Source organism: Lepus europaeus, chromosome 6 (genome assembly GCF_033115175.1).
Source record: "Lepus europaeus isolate LE1 chromosome 6, mLepTim1.pri, whole genome shotgun sequence".
NCBI lineage: Eukaryota > Metazoa > Chordata > Mammalia > Lagomorpha > Leporidae > Lepus > Lepus europaeus.
The window spans coordinates 117,246,069-117,268,661 of NC_084832.1; the positions used below are offsets into that span (position 1 = coordinate 117,246,069).

Below are 22,593 nucleotides of genomic sequence, written 5' to 3' on the forward strand. Positions count from 1 at the left end.
CTTTCAAATTAAAACAATTTTTGTTTTACAAATTTAAATCTGTTCTGAAATGTTAAACTAAAAAAAAAAAAAAAAAAACTAAACAAGAACTCGAGTGTTGAGATAAGTGGTCTAGAATTGGTAAAATGTTTTTGGAAGGCAACCTGGTCATAATAAGATCCTTGAAAGTGAGCCCACTGTTGTGTGTTCATCACTGTTGCGTACAAACACAGAATGCTAAGAATTTTCTAAATGCACATTTCCTTCCTTCTGGTAGCCATCTTCTCTTCGAAGAGTGACCATTGCCTCTTTACCCAGAAATATCGGAAATGTGGGAACGGTAAGAAAACTCCCAAGCGTTCTTAGTATCAAATTCATTCTCATATAAACCTCACTCAATCTGTATTTATCATTCCTGAACATCTGAACCCTGGAAGGCGGCTGGAGCAGAGAATAATGACCGGTTCACCAGGAGGTCAAGCAGTTGGTAAGTCGTTTGTCTGAAGTAGTTTGGGAACTTTATAAATGGGGTAAGTGAGTACCTGGAGTAAGTGATAATGTAACTTTTGATATGTATAGACTATACTGAAGCAGATTATATGCCAGTTTTTGTAATTATTTACTGAAGCTTTAAAATTATGAAACAGAAATTAGGTAACTTTGGCCAGGAGAAATGTAGAAAATACAACTCCCGTGCTGACTTCACCTGTAGGAAATCAGTTATGACTACAGATTGTATTTTGTTTGACCATTATTTAGGCGCATTTTGGGGTCAAAGCAGAGCGAACAACGTCCTTCCTTACATCGATTTATCAGCACCTATTCCTGGGCAGATGGGGAAGAAGAAAAATGTCCACTAAAGTAGGTGAAGCTTGCTGTGTTGATTGTTATTAAGGATTTATTTATTTGAAAGATAAAGGGACAGGTGGATCTTACATCGGTTGGTTCACTTTCCGAATGGCCACAATAGGCAAGGCTGTACCGGGCTGAAGGCAGGAGCTGAGAACTCCGTCTCTGGTCTCCCACATGAGTGGCAGGGGCCTAATCAGTTGAACCGTCTTCCACTGCCTTCCCTGTGTGTTAGCAGGGAGCTGGAAGGGTAGCAGTGACACTGACATTCCCTCATGGGATGCCTCCCAAGCAAGTGGTGTTACCCTGCTGTGCCAATTAACCTCATAGGTGGGCATAAACAGTAGGGGTCATCATGATTCCCTGGAGATGAGAGCAGCACTGCATCACCAAAGTGATATTAATTTTGAAAGATTCTGATAAACTGTAAGGTACTCTATCAATGTTATTTGCGAATACACTTGCCTTATAGCCTCACAAGGTGTCTTCAAAATTTTATGGACAATACATTATGAAAAAAACCACATACATTTCAAATTTTGATGCCAAAAAAAACTTAAACCCATGAAGACACTGGAAAAAAGTTCATGGAAGAATGGAACTATTTTCCACTTAGGTAAATGGAGAGCAGAGGAGACAGAACTCTCCATGTGTACACACAGAAAATTAAGATTGCTCTGGTGGATGGTTTGGGGAAAGGGAGGCAGAACATAACCCAGTGTTGGTGGCAGGCACTGCTTGGTCTTCATTTCCTTTGTTCAATTAGGAGATCCATGTGGTACAGTATACGCAGGGCTAATGGATACGAAGATACGCAGTACTAAGTTCCTATCCTCAAAGATAACATAACCTAATGGATCTTTTCTGAACTGATTGAAGATCTTTTTGCCTTTCAAAGCTTCAACTGTCAGTATGTGATAAGCTTGGGATTTTAAAATTCACAGGGGACGCTGATGTCACAGGTGGTGGCTAAACCTTCTGCATTACAATGCCAGCCCCAAGTATGCGATATTTTATAAATGTAAACATTTTTAGTTACAAACATTTAACAGCAATTTATTTCCAGAACTAAAGATGACTTAGAACCACCCAGAGAAGAAATAGTAGAAAGAACAAGGAAGTCAAGTCTCTCTGAAAAGAAAAATAACTCCTCCAAATGGGATGTCTCCACAGTGTAAGTTGTCTCTCTGCTCAGTAGTACGCTCATGATGCAAGGGTACCGTTCGGTTATACAATAAGCGCTGTGTTTTCTGCAGTGGAGAGGCAGCAGCCATTCCGTTATCTTTGACATAGAAGGTAATGGTACCTATGTCACGCGGTTATTGTCATTAGATGAATTAGCGCACAGAAAATGCTTGGTTATCCTGGCGGTAGACAGTATACTAGTTTCAGACTACTTAGAGTCATTTCAGTTTGTGGGTGGCTCTAAAACAAATACAGGTTACGTTACAGTGTAATGTATTTCCCACATATAGTGGGAAATATGTAACATGGGGCATGATCATATACACATTCTGCCTAACTACCCAGGAAACAATATGTATACCTGCTAAGAGTTAATGCCTAAATCCCCGAATTTTCAGATTCTTGTAGCACAGCATTTCTGACAACTATACCCCAAACCAAGATGGTCCATCACGACAGGAAATGCAGAAGGCTGTACGGGTGGTATGTAGGGATAGGCATACCCAATGCTGTGTTTCCCTTGTAGTTACGACACAGGAGCTTCCTGGGCAGCACATCTGAAGACCTCCATCCACAAGGCGAATAAGGCCCTGTGGCTTTCTGTTGCCTTCATCGTCCTGCTGGCAGCTTTGATGAGCTTCCTCACGGGACCATTCTTCCAGAAGGCTGTGGAAGCGGCTCCCACCCAGGAAGGGGACTCCTGGGGCGCCCTAGAGAATCTCCTGTGGCCGTTCACCAGACTGCGACACAATGGGCCACCACCGGTGTGACTGCAGCACCTCTGAACTTTGTAAATTAGTAAGTTTTACCTGGGAGAGTACTCCAAACGAGAGGTTCTCAGAATGACTGTCAGATATTTTGCATCCCCTCCATTCGTGCAGGGTGTGGTCTTTTAGAGAAAGATATTATATATTGTTCGCTAAACTTTATTGAAATAAAGAACCATTGAAATACAGTGAACGTTCAGCTTAGTGCTCAAAGACAAAACTCTACTTTGTTTAAAGTAAATTAACCGCAAGTGAATGCTACAGTCACTCATACCTGATGCTTCTCTACCATGCTTAGTGGAAGTGGCGATTAGGAGTAGCTGAGGAGTCTCGTGGAGAACAGCAGGTGGCACACGGAGTCGATCAGCAGGCACGGCGGAGCCCGCACTCTGTCCATTGCTTCTGTAGAAGCAAAGTCCTTGACCATGTGAAATAAGGTGGAATGGAACTCCGTGTCTTCTCTGAGTGCTTCAGAGAAGGACTCGCTGTCCTCCTCCATCCTGAGTCTCTGCGCTCTGTCCCCACTGAACAGTAAAAGCTCCCAGGTGGGATTCTCCACGGGTTCTTCTGTAAGGTGTTCTCGCACCTACATAAAGTCAGACACAGCAATGAAGTCTGAGCCCTTCAAGTCATATTCCACTACCATTCATCCCCCACAGTCCTGAGGTTAAAAGACACATTCTTAATGTCCCATCATTGTATTCACCCAACTCATGTTAACTGAGAGCCCAGCACTATGTCAGGCACTGGGGATAGAACAGGTGAAGATAAGTAACTACAAGAGCAAAATCCTGCCTTCGTGGAACTTGCATTGCAGTAGAGGAAAAACAATCCATAACAAAACCACATTCACTAACTGCTGCTAAAGTGAGGGGAGGGTGGATTTTAGAATGTGGTGAGAGGCCTTCTTTCTGTGTGTCAGAATATGAAGGCGAAGGCCTCACACTCTCAGAGGAGGACTGGTGAGGCACTGAGGAGAACCCTGGCCTCAAGTCCAGAGCACTTGATACCATAACAAACAACAAAGGCATAATCTTCGGAGAGCTCGGTTTGAAGTGAGACAAAGTTAAAATGTAATGCTTAAAATGTCTTAACTTTATTGTATTGTTTTACCTTTTTAAGAGGAGGGGCCATGGTCTACATTCCTTCAGGTTTTGAGCACTTTATCTTCTTTTGGAGGACAAAGGTGCAGTATGGATTTTTCATACTATACCTTAAATACAACTTTTGTAGAATTGCAGAGCATATTCCACTTGCTCCAACCAAATGCAAAAGCTGAACTGAGCAGGGCCATTTGTCGGTAAGCTTTCATTTCTACCAAAGGAAGCTGTCAATAAGACGAGAAATAGGATTGACCTCAGAATTTCCCAGTAAGTCTCCCTTTGATTCTCGGCTTCTTTCAGTCTGCTCTGAGCACCAGCGCCAAGGGCTTTCTAAGAGATTGACAAGACTCTCTGATCAGAAGCCACCCTTCCTTCCCCACCCCCCAGCAGCTTTCGGGCCTTACCCCACTCTATCAGTTCTGGGTTCCCTGTCCACTGTGCTCTTTCCTCCAGTTGGCAACACACTGGGCTGCACCTTGTGCTCTATCAGTATGATGTTCTCTCTGCCTGGAAGCTGTGTGTCCAGACACACATTTGCGTCAACTTATGTTCAAACCCTACCTTCTTGTTACCTCAGCACTCCACTAGATACTAAAACCGTGCATGGCCAACGTTCGTGACTATGGTGGAAGCATGCACAGGATACAGTCTTCAACATTACAGAGTAGCAGGCAATTTTAGTTACTAAAACCAAGGAGTTTCTTTTCTGCGCCTAGATTTACATATGCCTTCCTACATGCTGTGCCATTTTCTAGTCTGCTCAGGAGTGTGTTCTTGCAGTTTGTATGCAGCAGAGTTTCACACTCCCTTTCACGATCAGAAGTTACTTTGTGTCTTCATTTGTGTACCATGTGTATTCTAAGAATTAGCGACTGTTCCCCCAACAATGTTAATTCTTCCGTCTTCAAGGAGCTTAGAGTTTAACATAAAAGGAGCCTATTGAATGGTTGAGGAGGAACACAAAGTGCATTTTACAAACCTAGGGCCTCCGTCAAGAAGTCAAAGGAAGTGGATTTTGAACATGGGTGATCCTTGTGTGTGTGTAATTTTGCCTGATTTAGCATGCTTGGGAACATGCAGGATTATTTACTCTTTCATGAAATCAGACATATATGCCTTCATGGAAAAACCAAGACAATACACAAAATGAGAAGGTGCTCAAACTACCTTGGCACTACACTGACCTGCTGTTAATAGGAAAGATAATAATCTTCACCAAGAAAATAAGCACGTACTAAGAGAACCTTGGGTTTCTGGTCTTTCCACTTACTCTTTCCTTCAAGTGGACATAGAAAATTCATGGTGAACCTTGACATACAATACTTGTCAACATTGTATCTATAATAAATTTAGAAATTTTCATTCTTGCCTTATGGTTCATTACAACATAGAAATGAGAGTATTCCGAAGGGAAGATATTCAGTCCAGCTTCTTTCAAAGCAGTAATGAAAGGAACAGGAGCCATCCATTTTCCTTCCAAAAGAGAGAGATGTTCTTGGTCTTTCAGTCTGATCGAAGCTAACATGCAGAGGTTTTCCTGGTTTAAATAAAAAAGGAAAGCTTACAGAAGGTAAGGAAATCATCATTTCAGTATGTTCTTGGTCCATCTTTACGTTGCTACCATTTGAAACCGTACCACTCCACACTGAGAAGAAGGCAAGGCAGGTGCATTTCAGGCCTGATCGGAAGGCTCCAGGCGTACAATTCCCCACCTGACCTCAGCAGTCAATGAACAGGACCCTTCTAGTGCTTCCTCTGAACAACTACGGCAGTGGACCAGAAGCACTCTCAAGTCTCTTCCTATCCTCTAAGCTTTAAGACTACTGCTTATGCCCATACTCAATTAAAAATACTTGATTGTACGTCTAACGATCTTTAATTTTATACACACATATGATGTAACGATGCAAAACTTACCAGTTGTAGAGTTTGGCAAAATGGCCAATTGAAGACACACAGATTCATGCCTCTCATAATTTAAAAATACTCTATCCAACCTATAAAATACTTCAATATGTAACCAGTATAAAAAGTAATGAGTTTTCATTTTGCAGACCAAGTATTCAAGGTCAAATGTCCTTTCTGTAGTGGCAGTGTATAAATGTCGGCTAGTCACAGGTCAGGAGCTCAAGCCACAGAATGCCAGTAGCTACTATATTAGCACGGATGCTCCTCTGACATCTGCCCTGGTAAGGTACACTGAGTGACTTCGGGGTTTCCTTCTTCCTATTAATAAATGAGTATGTGTGCAAGCGTTGGTATGTCTCTGTGGGGAGAAAGGAAGAGTTTGTGCACAGGGGGCTGCAGGCCTGCGGGGAAGGTACAGGAGAAACAGCATCACATGGGTTCAAAAGCTCACTCGGCACCAGCTCTGTCATCCCCTTCACAACCTTCTGAAAGTCACTCAGCTTCATAACCTCTTGGGGCCTCCTTTTCCCTCCCTATAAAATGGGAGGGTAAACTACCAGCATGTGAAGGGCCCTCACAGCACAGACGATCCTGAGCTCTCCATCTCCCAGTCACTGCTGTTCTAGTCACCTGTCACAACTCACAAGAATTCCAAGCTATGTCTCTTTACAAAAACAACACGGAAATAAGTTTTTATACCATAAAATTCATCACTTCACATGTATTCCCCAGTGATTTTTAGTAACTGAGTGGTACAGCTATCACCATGCATCACTTGTAGAACATTTCCATCCCTCCCATAAGATTCGCCATCACCGGGGAAGTTATCACCAGCCTCCTTCCCTACATTCAGCCCCAGGCAGCCACTGGTCGACTTCTGTGCTTGGAGATTCACACTCTGATCGCTAACTGATGAGGAATGGAGTCTCATTCACGTATAGACCAACCTCGAGGGGGACTTCAGTGGTTGGAAGACAAAGATCAGGAAGCCCTTCATGAGTGCTCCCAACATTTCTGAAATGGATACTGCAACTGGGCTTGTTGGTCCATTCATTCATCTGTACAACTTTGAGCCTCACTGCTTACCTGTCATTGCCTATTCAGTTAATCACCCAGAAATGATAGCTCCAAGGGAATGTCAATGCAATGACAGAGTTGTAGTTCGATATATACATCAGCAGTGATAGATTTAACATACTATACACCACCAAACAGGTTGCCTCTTTGATAAAACTTCTTGTACTAGAGTAACTCACCGTAATTTGTATTTGAATCTCAGTGAACACTGTCGTCACAGTCAAAAGTACTGTATTTGAATCCATTGGCCTTAGCTCCCATGATTGGTACGGCATGTTAATGTGAGTATCTTGGATCAAGGTGATAGGGCCAAAAGTTTCCAGGCTAAACGTTATAAGTCTTTCTTTCTGTTTGTACGATATGTTGCTGATGCCATCGGTTCTCCAATATTGACCTTAATAAGTGAAGAAAGTAACATTGGTCATGAAATCACAGAAATGCAATGTGTACAAATGACCCTCTATACTTAGCGTTGAATCTCAACAAAGAGTCAGGTTGCTAGTTTTCTCCTCCATACAGGACCAAGGCCAAGCTCCTCGGCATGGTAGGGAGACCCTCAGCATGCAGCTTTCACTCACTCCTCTGTCTTGATCTTTGCCACTTCACACACTTGTTTCCAGCCCCATTTCTGTTCCCTCCCCATCAACGTCATGTGCTTCTGGGTCCATGTACTTCTTTGTTCTTAAACGATCTTGATCTTTACATTAAGACAATGCTAAAATTCACCTGTTTTAAGTGTGTAACTATTTTTAGTACAATTTGCTCAGCTATGAGACAATCACCACAATGTAGTTCTAAGACATTTTGAAAAGTTCTTAAGTTTTTCACTTTATCTGAAATGCAGAGAGAGAGAAACATATAACTTCCGTAAATGCCCACAACAGTCTAGAACATCGTTATTCCCCTAATAAAAATCCTCTAGTTCTATATACAGTTGATTCAATTCCCCTCTCCAGTCTCAGGCAACCACTACCAACCTCTCCTTGCCTTTTCTGGAATTTTCATATAAACACAATCATAATAGTTGATATTTTATGTATCTGACAACTCAAAATCCAGCTTAGAAGTGGATAAATGATTTAAATAAGCATTTCACCAAAGAAGACAGAAAAATATAATAAGTTAAACAAAAAGTTGAGCCATATTAGTCAATTAGGGTAATACAGATTAAAACCACCATGAGATCCAGTTCACACCCTCTAGAATGGCTATAATAAAATGATACAACAAATGTTGGTAAGAACATGGATAAATGGGAAACCTCACACATTGTAGGCACATAAAATGATACAGCCCCTCTGAAAAACTAAGAATACCTACAAAGTAATCTATAGGTGTGAAATTGACACTGAGATGTGATGATTTCAAAAAGCCGTTGTCTCAATTATTGAGGAGCAGTGGTTTTTTCTTCATACTAGTTGCAATTTTTACTTAATGTAGGGCTAATCTTACGTGTATCAAGTTAACTGAAAATAGATCTTTGTGAAAAATAAGAATGGGAATAGGAGCAGCAGGAAGGGGAGGAGAGGGTGCAAAGTGTCACTATGTAACTTCAAACACATAAAATTTGTATACCTTCAATAAAACTACAAGAAAAGCTGGTTTACATCATTAAAATTTTTTTTCGTTTTCTTAAAAAAGTCATACAAATGTACCTGTGATCTTAGCATTTCCCTGCCCAGGCATACCTTATTCAAGAACGGCAGACTTGCGTGCAGCTGTTCTGTCTTTACAAGCCGTGTTCCATTTCCCACCCTTGAGAAGCCTTCCTGGACTCTGCAGATGGACCTAGTCCCAGTCTACAGCTCTTCCCAGCTATGCTAGCTCCTTCCTACACTGCAGGATGATGTTGCCCTCTGCCTCGCCTGCAACTTCCAGGACTCCTAGAGCAAAGAACTAACAACATCCCGTTCCTCTCTCTTTCTCGCTGTCCAGCAGAATAGGGCACATGAGTGAAGGAAGAGCTCCCAGCCTTAGCGAGCCCAGCTACTTCCATCCACGGCACACACAGAAATCCGTTTACACACGGGTGAATGTAAAACAGCCTCAACAGCAAAGCTACATGACATTTAGGATGCTCAAAACCACGTCCATTCAGCCATGAAGATCAAGGCCTTCAGAATTCAGCCAGGCTGACTGGCAAGATGGCTGCACAGCGGTGCTGAGCTCTTGCCTTCCCCTGTGTGAAAAAGAGTGAGGACAAGAAATGGCTGCACTTGGAGCTGACGCACAGCCAGAGGGGGCAGTGACAGCAACCCTGCAGGACACGGGGATCTTCAACAGCGGCAGGGACTGCAGTAAAGCCACCAGGAGGCTGTGACTCTGCTGCTCGCCCAGGGCAACTCCTTGGTGTGCAGGAAAGGGTGAAAGGGTGCACCACAGACAGCGGGACCTACCCTTGTGGACACCAGCAACCTTAGTGACAGGAAAGCTACACAGATGTGGTGCCCTGGGGCCGTGTTCGGGCAGCTGCCTTGTGTTCACATCGACTTTCACTTCAGGGCAGTGACTTGGATCGTCTCCTCCCAAGCCACTGCGATGGTATGGGGAGACACTGTGTTCAGAGTCATGCTACCTGTGTGTCACTGACCTCACATATACACTGCTGCACCTGAGTTCCAAGCTACTATCCTTCAGGACTAGTCACTGCTGGGCCACAGAGTATGCGTTCCACCATCCACCTTCACCGTAGCAGCACCAAGAGCCACCCACCACCAGCATGCAATGGGCCTGAGACAGCACTGTGCCCACCTCCCCCACATGAGACTACTAAGGAAATACCCAGCTTGCTCCTTGTTTCCAATGCTATCGCTCAAACCGCTAGATTCGTCACATAGAATGTGCACACACCACACCTACTTGGGCCACCTCAGTACCCCCTCCCTACACATGGATCCTGGAATCAGAAGAGCTCTCAGATACCACATCTGCATGTACCTTGCCCAGAGCCATGGTGTCCCTATGGAGCCAAAGCCAACTAGCCCACCAAATCAACATGCCTCGGAGATACAGCCTCAGGGGAAAAAGAATCACTTATTATAAAAGCCACCCGATAAAAGTGATAGAGAAAACTGATCTGTCCAATCTGTGAATCTCAATATGGGAACAAAAAAACAAGATACAGGAACATAGTAACTCTCTAGCAACAGACTCCGAAGAAAAGTAGATTGATGACGTGTTTGATAAATTAAAAAAATAATTAGAAGTAAACTCCATGAGGTACACAAGCATACAGATTTGATGAAAGTAATTAGGAAAACAATTCATGATATGAATGAGAAATTCACCAGAGAGAGAAAGATCCTGAAAAAGGAGCCAAACAGGAATCTTAGAAAATAACACAATAAGCGAAACAAAAAAATGCAGTTAAGAGAGTGTCCCTTAGGGCAAATGGTTAGCATTCCTGCATCCTGCAGAGGCCACCCTGTAGATTCTTTTCTGGCTCCAGTTCCTGACCCCAGCTTCCTGCCAGTGCGGACCCTGGGAGGCAACTGTGACGGCTCAAGAAGTTGGGTTCTGGCTACCCAGGTGGCAGATGTGGAGTGTTCTCCTGGTTGCCATCTTTACTCGAGCTCTGACCATCATGGACATCTCTCTCTCTCCATCTCTCTTCCTCTTAAATACATAAACAAAAATTTACAAATTTTAAAGAATACAGTTAAAAGACTCAAAAGCAAACAACACTATCTGACCTTGAAAACAATATCCAAGGCACACACCCTGCCCACCAAATGATGACAACTCTGAGACCTTTAGAATTCCACTACATAAACAGATATTTGAATTTTGGGGCTATCTGCAGAAGAGTAAAGGCACAGAAAAACTATTTCATGACATAAAGGCTGAAAATATCACCAATCTTGATATGGACATCCAAATACACAGCGTGGACAGCACCTCAGAGAGACATACCAGAGAAGAGCCTCACCGTGCATATTATGAGGAACCAGCAAAGTACAACACAAAGATTTCAACTAACAGCAAATTACTCAGCAAACATCTTACAAGCCATGAGGAAAAGGAATGACATATTCAAGTTCTAAAAGAAAAAAAAAAAAAAAAAACTGCCAACCAAGAACACTAGCAAAGCTATCCTTCAAAATCAAGGGGAAACAGATTTTCCAAGACAAGAAAAACTTGAAGGAATTCATCACCACCAAACTGGCCTTTCAAAAGATGTTAAGGGGAGTTCTATACCCAGAAGCAAAATAAAGATAACAACAATCACAGGGAGGGCATGTGGCATACCAGTCACATTTCTGCTTGGGAAGTCCACATCCGAGATTGGAGTACTTGGTGTGAGTCCAGGCTACTCTGCTTCTCACCTCGCTTCCTGCTAATGCAGACCCTGGATGGCTGCGAATGATGGCTCCAGTACTTGGGTCCCTGCTACCCATGCCAGTGACCCAGGTGGAGTTCCAGGCTCCTAGTTTTAGTGTGACCCAAGTCTGGATATTGTAGGCATTTAGGGAGTAAATCAGTGGATGGAAGATCATTGTCTCTATATTTCTGCTTCTCTGCCTTTCAAAAAATGAAAACAAAATTTTTAAAAGATTATGTCACAAAAAAACCCACATCAAAGCATAAAACCTACTAGAAAACATTGAAGTATAAAACCATACACAAATGGAAAACTGCAAAGATTCAAACCTTTTCCACTCAGCAAACCAACAAAACACAAAGGTCAACAACCAAACAGGAAGAAAATAATATAACACATTAACAGTCTTCACTTACCAATAATAAGCTCGAATGAAATTGATTCCCCCCATTAAAACATACAAGCTGACTAAATTTAAAAGAAGAAAATGATGATAGGTTGCCTACAAGAGACTCACTTCCCTAGTAAAGACACAAACAAAAAGTGAAAGGGTAGCACATGATATTCCACACAAACAGAAACCACTATACCTAAGAATCACCCAAAATAGACTAAAAGAAGAACTGAAAAAGGCAAAGAAGAAGACTATATAATGACCAAGAGACTAACTCAACAAAATACAGTAACTATAAGCATCTTTGTACTTAATGTCAGATAACCAAATTTAATAAAGTATTAAATCTAAAAGGAGAGATGGACTCCAGTACAACAGTGGGGACTTCAACATGCCACTGTCATCTATGGACAGACCATCCTGACTTAAATATCAACAAAGAAACATCGGAATCACACTTCATTGTAGACCAACTAAACCTAACAGACGTTTACAGAAGAACACATATTATTTTCATCAGCATATGGAATATTCTCTAAAAAGAACCATATAGCAAGCCGCAAAACAAGTCTAAACAAAATCCAAAAAATCACAATCACAACTTTGCTGATCACCATAGAATAAAATTAGAAACCAACAACAAAATAGCTTTTAGGAATTACACAAAAACATAAAGAGCTAACAAATGCTTCTGAATGAATTTAAAGGGAAATTAGGATAATTGAAATAAAAATTGAAAGAAATGAAAATGGAAATATATGCCAAAACTTATAGGATGCAGAAAAATTAGCACTAACAAAGCAGTTTATAGTAGTAACTACCTACACAAAAAATGAAAGATACTGAATAAAGAACTCAGTGATGCATCTCAAGCACCTAGAGAAGAGTCAAAGTTAGAAGGAAGGAAGTAAATTTTAGAGCAGAAATAAATGAAAGAGACTCAGAGAAACAAAACATCAGTGATCAGTTCATTTTTAAAAATAAAACTGAGAAGACTTTAACCTAACGAAGAACAAGAGAAGGCTAACAAACGTGAAGATCAGAGATGAAAAAAGCAGACATTACACCTGAGATACCACAGACACACAAAAGATCATTAAAGACTGCAAGGAGATTCACTGTGGAAGAGGGTCAGGATGGGAAGTTCTGAGTCGCATGGGGAAACATGGATAGTGAGAAGTTTGCACAGAGTGGCACAGGCATCCGGCAGAGACTGCTCAGGTCCACACTGGGGGAGCTGAGAGGAAGGAGAGGTGGCAGACGTGCAGTGAAGGAGCGGCACAGGGACTGAGCAAAGAGATTGGTGCTGCCAATTCAGCTAAGCAGGTGAGAGATCCATTCACAATAGCTCAAAAAACAAAACAAAACAAAACAAAAAACAAAAACAAAAACCAAAAAACACTACCTTGGAATAAATTTAACCAAGGATGTCAAAGATCTCTACAATGAGAATTACAAAACATTAAAGAAACATAACAGGATACAAAAAAAAAAAAAAAAAAAAATGGAAAACTCTTCCATGTTCATGGATTGGAAAAATCAGTATCATCAAAATACCCATTCTTCTGAAACTAATTTTGATGTCAATCAGAATACCAGACATTCTTCTCAGATCTAGAAACAAGGATGCTGAAATTCATATGCAGGAACAGGAGACCTCGAATAGCTAAAAGCAGTCTTATACAACAAAAACCAAGCCAGAGGCATCACAACACCAGATTTCAAGACACACTACAGGGCATTTATGACCAAAACAGACTGGTACTGCACAAAAACAGATGGATAGACCAATGGGACAGAACAGAAACACCAGAAATCTATCCAAGTATCTACAACCAACATATTTGATCCAGGAGCTAAAGCCAATCCCTGGAGCAAGGACAGTCTCTTCAGCAAATGGTATGGGAAAACTCGATGTCCACATGCAGAAGAATAAAGCAAGACCCCTACCTTACACCTTACACAAAAATCCACTCAACAGGGATTAAAGATTTAAATCTATGACCCAACACCATTATTAGAGAACATTAGCGAAACCCTGCAAGTCATTGGCACAGGCAAAGAATTCCTGGAAAAGACCCCAGGGGCACAGGCAGTCAAAGCCAAATTTACAAAAGGGATTACTTCAAATTGAAAAGCTTTTGTATGGCAAATCAAAGTCAGGAAAATGAAGAGGCAATTGCAAGACTGGGAGAAATTATTTTCAAACTACGCAACCGATAAAGGATTAGTAACCAGAAGCTATGAAGAGTTCAAGAAACTCTGCAATAATAAAACAAACAACCCAGTTAAGAGATGGGCAAAGGACTTAAAAAGACATTTTTCAAAAGAGGAAATCCAAATGGCCAAGAGACACAGGAAAAAATGTTAAGGATCACTAGCTGTCAGGGAAATGCAAATCAAACCCAGAATGAGGTTTCGCCTCACTCCAGTTAGAATGGATCTCTTGGGGGCAGTAGGTTAATCCTCTGCCTGTGGCCCTGGCATTCGATATGGGCACCGGTTCTAGTCCCGGCTGCTCCTCTTCCAGTCCAGCTCTCTGCTGTGGCCTGAGAAAGCAGTAGAAGATGGCCCAAGTGCTTAGGCCCCTGCACCTGCATGGGAGACCAGGAAGAAGCACCTTGCTCCTGGCTTTGGATCAGCACAGCTCCAGCCACTGCGGCCACTTGGGGAGTGAACCAATGGAAGGAAGATCTTTCTCTCTCTCTCTCCCTCTCACTGTCTATAACTCAACCTCTCAAATAAATAAATAAATCTTTAAAAAAAAGAACGGCTATCATATGAAATCAACAACAACAAATGCTAGAGAGGATATGGGAAAAAAGATACCTAATCCACTGCTGGTGGGAATGTAAACTAGTAAAGCCACTATGGAAAACAGTATGGAGATACCTCAAAAACCTGAATATAGACCTACTGTATGGCCCAGCTATCCCACTCCTGGGAATTTACCCAAGGGATATGAAATCAGTAAACAAAAGTGTTATCTGCATGTCCATGTTTATTGCAGCTCAATTCACAATAGCTAAGACATGGAATCAATGTAAATGTCTATCAACCAAAGACTGGGTAAAGAAATTGTGGGATATGTGCACTATGGAATACTACATAGCAGTAGAAAAGGATGAAATCCGGTCATTTGCAACAAAATGGAGCAAGTTGGAAAACTTTATACTTGGTGGAAAAACCCAGTCCCAAAGAGACAAATACCATATGTTATCCCTGATCAGTGAGAATCAATAGTGCTCCTAATATGAAAACTATAAAAGTGAAATTGACAATTTTAGAAACAATGACTTGAACAGTCATGTCCTGATGGTTGAGGGACAGTTTTTTATTTTTATTTTATTTTTATTTATTTTTTCTTTTCTTCATACTATATGTTGAACTCTTTAGTTAACACAGTTAATCATATCTACATAAAATCAACTGAAAACAGATCTCACTAAAAAAAAAAAGAGAGGGAGTAAGGAGGAGGAAGTTTGCAACTGTAAAGCTGTAAAATGCCATCTCAATTGTTAAAGTGATCATATTAAGTGTTGAAGTGAATATATTGATAGGATTAAGTGTTAAAGAGATCATATAAATAGCATCAAGTGCCTGGTAATAATAATAGAGAATGTCCAACATGGAAAGTAGTCCACACAGCAGACTCACAGAATGACAATCGATATAAGTAAACTCTGACCTCAGAATCAGCCCTTAAGGCTTCTTGGTCTAGCTAAAAAGTCCATGAGAGAAATTCAGGCATGGAAAGCCAAGACACTGTAGCAAAAAATATCCTACATGAAGAATATCTGTGAGTGAGACCTCAGTGGCCCCTTCTCGGAAGGGGCCATCACAGAAGGATGGACTTTTCTCTGAAGGGAGAAGAGAACTTCCACTTTACTGATGGACTTGTCTAACGACTGACGGACGCAGTTTGTGGTCACAAGATTATTTCATAGCCTTGGCAGCTCGTGGAAAGAGCCTCAGGTGATCACTGATGTCATAAATAAGAGTGTCAATTGTTACATTAACAACAGGAGTCACTGTGCACCTACTCCCCATGAAGGACCTCTTTCCTTAATGAATTCTGCTATGAGAACTAACTGCAGAACTTGTTCCCAAAGAGTACTTTTTATATGCACATGTGTGTGTGTGTGTGTGCAAACTGTTGAAATCTTTACTTATTATAGAGTTGGTCTTCTGTATATAAAGGTAATTAAAAATGAATCTTACTGAAGAATGGGATGGGAGAGGGAGTAGGAAGCGGGATGGGAGTGGGGGTGGGAAGCTGGGTATGAGTTGAAAAACCACTATATTCCTAAAGCTGTACCTATGAAATTTGCATTCATTAAATAAAAGCTTTAAAAAATTAAAGACTAAAAGGAAAAAATTTATGGCCAACAAAATGGAAAGCCTAGAAAAGAATAAATTTCTCCAAACATATTATCTACCAAAATTCAACCATTAAGACACAGAAAATCTATAGCAAATAAGGAGATTCAATCAGCAATAAGTAGTCTCCACACAAAAAAGCTCAAGACAGGATGGCTTCACTGCAAAATTATACCTTCCTTTTTTTTTAAAAAAAAAAAAACAGATTATTTATTTGAAAGTCAGAGTAAGAGAGAGAGGGAGAGAGGAGGGGGACAGAATGGAGTGAGAGAGGGAAGAAATAAAAGACTACATGTATTAAAGAAGGATGTCACATTATCCTGTTTGTAAATGACATTTCCCTATATAGAACCTAAAGGTTTCACCAAAAGACTCTCAGAGCTGACACAGGAGTTCAGTCAAGATGTAGACTACAAAGTCAGCATCAATCAGAGGTGTTTTACATACCACTAACAAACCTGCTCAGAAAGACACTTTAAGAGCAAAGCAGTCTACAACAGTTATAACAGAAGTATGATACTCAGGAATAAAATTAACCAAGGATGTCAAAGACCTCTACAATGAAAATGAAAAGCACTAATATAAAAAATTAGAGGGGCCATCATTGTGGCAGAGGGTTAAGCCACTGCCTGCCATATGGGTACTGTTCAAGCCTCAGCTGCTTCACTTCCAATCCAGGTCCTTGCTAATGCACCTGGGAAAGCATCAGAACATGGACCAACTGCTTGGGCACTGCCATCCACTTGCTAGATGGAATTCCAGGCTTCTGGCTTCAGCCTGGCCTGACCCTGGTCACTGCAGCCATTTTGAGAGTCAAAAAGTAGATGGAAGCTCAGTATCTCTCTCTCTCTTTCTCTCTCTCAACTCTAATTCTTTAACTCTTTTAAATAAAATTAAACCTTTACACTAAAAAAGAACAACTGGATAAGAGAAAAAAATAAATAAAAACTTCCCATGTTAATGGATTTGACTTTTTCTACTAATTCTGGGGCTGGACCTGTGGCATAGCTTGTAAAGCCACCACGTACAATGCCAGCATCTCATATGGACACCGATTTGAGACCCGACTGTTCCACTTCCAATCCAGCTCCCTGCTCTTGTGCCTGAGAAAGCAGGGGAAGATGGCCCGCGTGCCTGGGCCCCAGCATCTACACAGGAGACCTGGATGAAATGCCTGGCTCCTGGCTTTGGGGTCATTTGAGGAGTGAACCAGCAGATTCTCTGTGCGTAACTCTTACAAATAAATAAATAAATCTTAAACACACACACACTCACACACAAGTAATCCTTCTTTACTACCCAGAATGATTTACAGATTCACTGCAATCCCATGAAAATGACATTCTTCAAAGAACTGGAAAAAAACAATTCTAAAATTCATTTGGAAGCACAACAGACCCTGAATAACCAAACCAATCTTGAACAAAAAAAAGAATGAGCTGAAGGCATTACACCATCTAATTTCTATACATACTGCAGAACTACAGTAACCCAAGTAGCATGGTATTAACATTAAAAACAGATACATACAAGAGAAACAGAACAGACAGCACAGAAATAAATCCATGCATCTGCACCCAACTGATTCTCAACAAAGATGTTGAAAATTCACTGGAGAAAGGACACCCTCTTCAATAAATGGTGCTAGGAAAACTAGATTTCTATATGTAGAAGACTGAAATTAGATCTTAACCTCCTACCCTATATAAAAATTAGCTCAAAATAGGTCAAAGATCTAAATGTAAAATCTGAAATAATCAAGATACTAGAAGAAAACAAAAGGGAAATATTTCAAGACTTCAGTATAGGCAATGATTGTTAGGTAATACCCCAGAAGTACCTGCAACAAAAACAAAATTAGACAAATAGGACTCTATCAAGTCAAAAAACTTCAGCATAGCAAGAGAAACAATCTACAGAGCAAAGACAGAACTTGCAGAACGGGACAAAATATTTGCAAACTATTCATTTGACAAGGGATTAATATAGATAGTATAAAAGAAACAAAATCATCAATAGAAAAAAGCAACCCAATTAAGAAATGGCCAAAGGATCTCAATAGACATTTCTCAAAAGAGGAGACACAGGAGGCCAACGAATACATGATAAAATGCTCAATACCATTAGCCATCAGAGACATTCAAATCAAAACCACGATGAGGGATCAGATGCTATCAAACAGAAAAACATGCTAGTGAGAAAGCAGAAAATGGGGACTCTTATGCTGTTGGTGAGACTCCAAATTACTGCAGACTGTTGGAGAACAACATGGAGAGGTTTCTCAACAAACTAAAAAGAAGTCTGTTATATGATGCTCTTACCTTAGTTCTGGGTACACAGCCAAAGGAAACGAAACGGGCATACCGAAGCAATGCCTGCACTCCCCTTTTCCCTGCAGCACTAGTCACAGTAGTTAGGATACACACTCAATCTAAATGTCCACGAATGGATGAAAAGATAAAGAAAATATGGGACACACACACACACACAATGGAATATTATTCAGCCACAAAAATAAAATTGTTATTTGCAGCAATATTACGTTAAGTGAATTAAGTCAGAAACAGAGAGACAAACACCATGTGTTCTTATTAGTTTGTGGAAACCAAGAACAAGTTGATCCAGAAATATAGGATAGTGATTACTACAGGCTGCAAGGGACGCGTGGAAGTGGCGAGGAGGAAGTTGTGCAACAGAGGTGGAAAGATCCAACGTTCTACAGCAGGGAGGGCTGACTACAGCTCCCAGCAGCACATGGTGCACTTCCTGAGGCACCTGAAGGGAGGAGCTTGACATTTCCAAACATTAAGAAATGGTAAGGAAACAAAAATGCCAATTACCTAATTTGGTCAAGACACAATGACACAATACACAACGCAGGTACTGAAATACTGCATTGTGCCCCATAAAAATGCACAAGTATTACATGTAAACACCACCCCGAATTCAGCCGGCCTACAAATATGAAGTTATTTGTTAATAATTAATAATTATTAACTTATATTTGTTGATGCTTATAATTCTATTAATATTTAATATTTTGAATGAACGATAACTTCCCATGGTTCAAGAATCAACAATTCTAAAACATATGGTTCTCTTTCTCAGGTATTCCATTTGTCCACTTCCCATTCCTACAACTTGTTCGCAATTTGTTCTAAATGATCAACATTAAAATAATCAAATATTAATAACCCAAGTCTGATTATTTATTTTATGAGGGTAGGCTCCTTACTTTTGATGAATTACATTGATATTTTCATTCATTTTCTTTTTTTAAGAAATAAAATGATGTAACCATAAAGTAACTGTTCATAGAACATAGCACATGTAAATAGTTCAGGTACTAATAGCTACAAGTTTAAAAAAAATTTTAAGACTTCTAACACTATATTCATTTCCATCAAGAACAAACAAAAATGCTAGAATTGGCATTAGAAATATGTAAGAAACTATTGATACACTATATTTTGTTTTAACTTAAAGATCTGTACTATCATTTCCATTTTTTATTACATAATCTAAATAATGGTTAAGGTATTGCTGTACCTTCGGCATCCCACCTGACAACTTCAGGATCCTCAAAGAAGACCACATTTTCATGAACCTCAACTGTGACCTCGATGGGTGGGAAAGCGTTTTCTGTCTCATTGTCTTCCACAGATTCTGGAGGATATGTGTACTTCTGTAATCCTTCTTTGAGCAGCTTTTAAAAATAATCAGAAGAATACCAAGTTAGAAGCTGACAGGTAACAGTGGAAAACACAGTTATTTTTAGGAAGCACTGAAGTTTGGTCCCATTGATCTACAGACTAACAAAATGCCACAACAAAATTAAATAAATGATGGAGGTGGAAAAATCACTCGATTTCACTTTAGTTACTGACCTTCCTATTGACCAGTTCTATGCTGGGGTCTTTTCTTTGGTTTATTCCCCTAGAAAGCCTATATGGGTATTCAACACAGAAGACAACTAAGATGCACAGAAACCAAGTAATTACAGAGAAACTACAAGGAGGCAACAGAACTCAAAAACAGGCCTATGGGACCCGGGCCGCAGTTTCTGCTCACGTCAAAACAGGCCAGGGATGGGTACACCAGCCCCAAAGGAATGTGGCAGAGGGAGCAGCAGGGGGCTAATGCACATTAATTGGTACCTGGAATATTTTAGGGAATTTGCAAATTTGCATCTAAATAGACCTGTCTCTGAAGATTTACAACACAGCTCTAATCCCTATCTTAGACCACCGGACAAAATTCCTTTTCCCAAATCCTTAAGTTGATGTGTAACCTTGCCTACCGCCTGCTGGCTTGTGGACTTGCTGGTACCCTCTAAATACAGTGAGAGCACATAGCTATCCAATGGCGCACTCTTAGAATGGACGCTCCCGTGTCCTGTCTCCCCATTTGAAAAACCCTACAATACATTAATCACCCCAATCTCAATGATTATTTTACGACAGAGTACGCTTTTCATCAGTTTTTGATGTGCTGAACCCAGTTGATATTTTTTTGTTTCTTTTCTAAGATAGTGTAATTATGTAACCATAAAATACTTTTTATAAACTATGGCAAATATAACCAGTTTAGGTACTAACAGCTACAAAATTCAACACAGTTGAAAACTGCAACCCCTATTCACTTCCATCAAGAACAAAGATCCTAGAATTGGCATGGGAATACGTTAAGACGTACAGGTGAGGAGAGAAGGAAGCGCAGACAACATGCCGAGAAAGGCAGCAATGAATGGATGGAAGGAAATCAGCAGACAGCAGACTTTTGCAGGGTGGGGAAGATCTGTGCATTGTCAAGTGCAGCAAGAAGGGTCTAGAAAAGTGCGGAAGATTAGAAATGCTGGAAAGCAAAGGAAATACTGGGTGGGGGAAGATTCCAGGGGTGGAAAGTTACTGAAAAAAGGCGGGCAGAAGGAATGCTTCTTCCTTGCAGGAGAAAAAAATCCAGGTGTGAAGAAGACTTCCCGGGGCTCGCGTGCAGAGCTGGGAGTGGTGGTCTCAGCATACCGTGACAAATGAAAAACCGCAGATCTCTGGATGGATCCTGGAAAGCTCCAGCTCAGCAGGGACCTCTGGACAGGCGGTTTTCAAAGCCTGCCTTTAGCAAGCAATTGTCTTTCTTGGACAATTCACTCCCCAGATATGAACGACTGACTCAAATTCATTCTCAGGTAGCTATAGACCACATTATTTCCCCCCCTACACTGGCTCAAATCAATGTATTCTCCTTAGTGGGGACAAAGGGAAAAGAATGGCAGTATCATTCCCATGGGGGTGAACATTAGTTGGGTGGGACAGGTGAAAAAATTACTCTGGGGGCAGGCATTTGCTCAATGGTTAAGACAATGGCTTGGATGCTCACATACCATGTTGGAAGCTGAGGTTCCATTCCCAACTCTGGTCCTGATTCCAGCTTCCTGCTAACTGCTAACCCTGAGAGGCAGCAGGTGACGGTTCAAGTAATTGGATTTCTGGATTGCCAAGGCCCAACTCATTCCAGGTATTTGGGGAGTGCATCAAATGAGTGCTTGCTCTCTCCATCGTCTCAAATTTTTAAAAGCTATTCTTTTGTATATAAAGCCCAGACGGACATACAATGTGTAAACAGATAAACAAGGTATCTGCGCTGGAGCCGGCACTGTGGCATAGCGGGTAAAGCCACCTCCTGCAGTGCCAGCATCATATATGGGTGCCAGTTTGAGTCCTGGCTTCTCTACTTTTGATCCAGCTCTCAGCTATGGCCTGGGAAAGCAGTGGAAGATGGCCCAAGTCCTTGGGTCCCTGCACCTGCGTCCTTGGGTCCCTGCACCCACGTGGGAGACCCAGAGGAAGCTCCTGGCTTCTGTCTTTGGATGGACCCAGCTCTAACCGTTAGGGCCATTTGGGGAGTGAACTACCAGATGGAAGACCTCTCTTTCTGCCTCTCTGTAATTCTGCCTTTCAAATAAATAAATAAATATTTGTGTGTGTGTGTGTGTGTGTGTGGTATTAAAATCAGGAGGAGGCTGGGGCTGGCGCTGTGGTGCAGTGGGTAAAGCCGCCGCCTACAGTGCTGGCATCCCATATGGGCACCAGTTCGAGTCCCGGCTGCTCCTCTTACAATCCAGCTCTCTGCTATGGCCTGGAAAAGCAGTAGAAGATAGCCTAGTCCATGGGCCGCTGCACCTGCGTGGGAGACCCCGAGGAAGCTCCTGGCTCCTGGCCTTGGATCGGCGCAGCTCCAGCTGTTGCGGCCAATTGGGGAATGAACCAGCGGATGGAGGACCTCTCTCTCTCTTCTCTTTCTCTCTCTCTCTGCCTCTCCTTCTCTGTGTAATTCTGACTTTCAAATAAATCCAATAAATCTTAAAAAAAAAAAAATCAGGAGGAGGGACAGAGGAGGAGACAGCAAAGACCGTGAGGAGAGAGGCTGTGGGTGGGGGTGTGGACAGGGAGGGGATAAAGGAAGGGAGAGAGAAAGCAAAGGGCAGGTAGACTCTGACCACATAACTAAATATTATGGTAGTATACTATGGGACACAAACCACCATTAGATCAAGTTCAAACAGGGCAAATCAGTAGCTGGGCAAGGGATACTGCTTGTGATTCAGGAGCAAGACACCCTGGAGGATGACCT

The 22,593-nt window shown here is 41.4% G+C and overlaps 2 protein-coding genes across 4 annotated transcripts in view; one reads left to right on the plus strand and one right to left on the minus strand.

Moving 5' to 3' along the window:
• The window catches only part of IRAG2 (inositol 1,4,5-triphosphate receptor associated 2), a 111,601-nt gene extending 108,818 nt beyond the window's left edge, over window positions 1–2,783 (plus strand). Inside the window, exons 36-40 of the mRNA XM_062195232.1 lie at window positions 257–319; window positions 417–466; window positions 739–840; window positions 1,895–2,002; window positions 2,540–2,783. Coding sequence (XP_062051216.1) covers window positions 257–319; window positions 417–466; window positions 739–840; window positions 1,895–2,002; window positions 2,540–2,783 — 567 coding nt within the window. The remainder of the gene's footprint in view (window positions 1–256; window positions 320–416; window positions 467–738; window positions 841–1,894; window positions 2,003–2,539) is intronic.
• The window catches only part of DNAI7 (dynein axonemal intermediate chain 7), a 102,011-nt gene continuing 81,247 nt past the window's right edge, over window positions 1,830–22,593 (minus strand). For 2 of the 3 annotated variants that reach the window (XM_062194946.1, XM_062194945.1), the window contains 5 exons: window positions 19,513–19,669; window positions 7,048–7,262; window positions 5,253–5,420; window positions 3,994–4,107; window positions 1,830–3,366 (listed from right to left, as the gene is read on the minus strand). In XM_062194946.1, the coding sequence (XP_062050930.1) occupies window positions 3,091–3,366; window positions 3,994–4,107; window positions 5,253–5,420; window positions 7,048–7,262; window positions 19,513–19,669 (930 nt within the window). In that variant the 3' untranslated portion in view covers window positions 1,830–3,090. Of the gene's footprint in view, window positions 3,367–3,893; window positions 4,108–5,252; window positions 5,421–7,047; window positions 7,263–19,512; window positions 19,670–22,593 lie in introns of all 3 variants that reach the window. The other variant, XR_009866234.1, reaches the window with a different exon arrangement.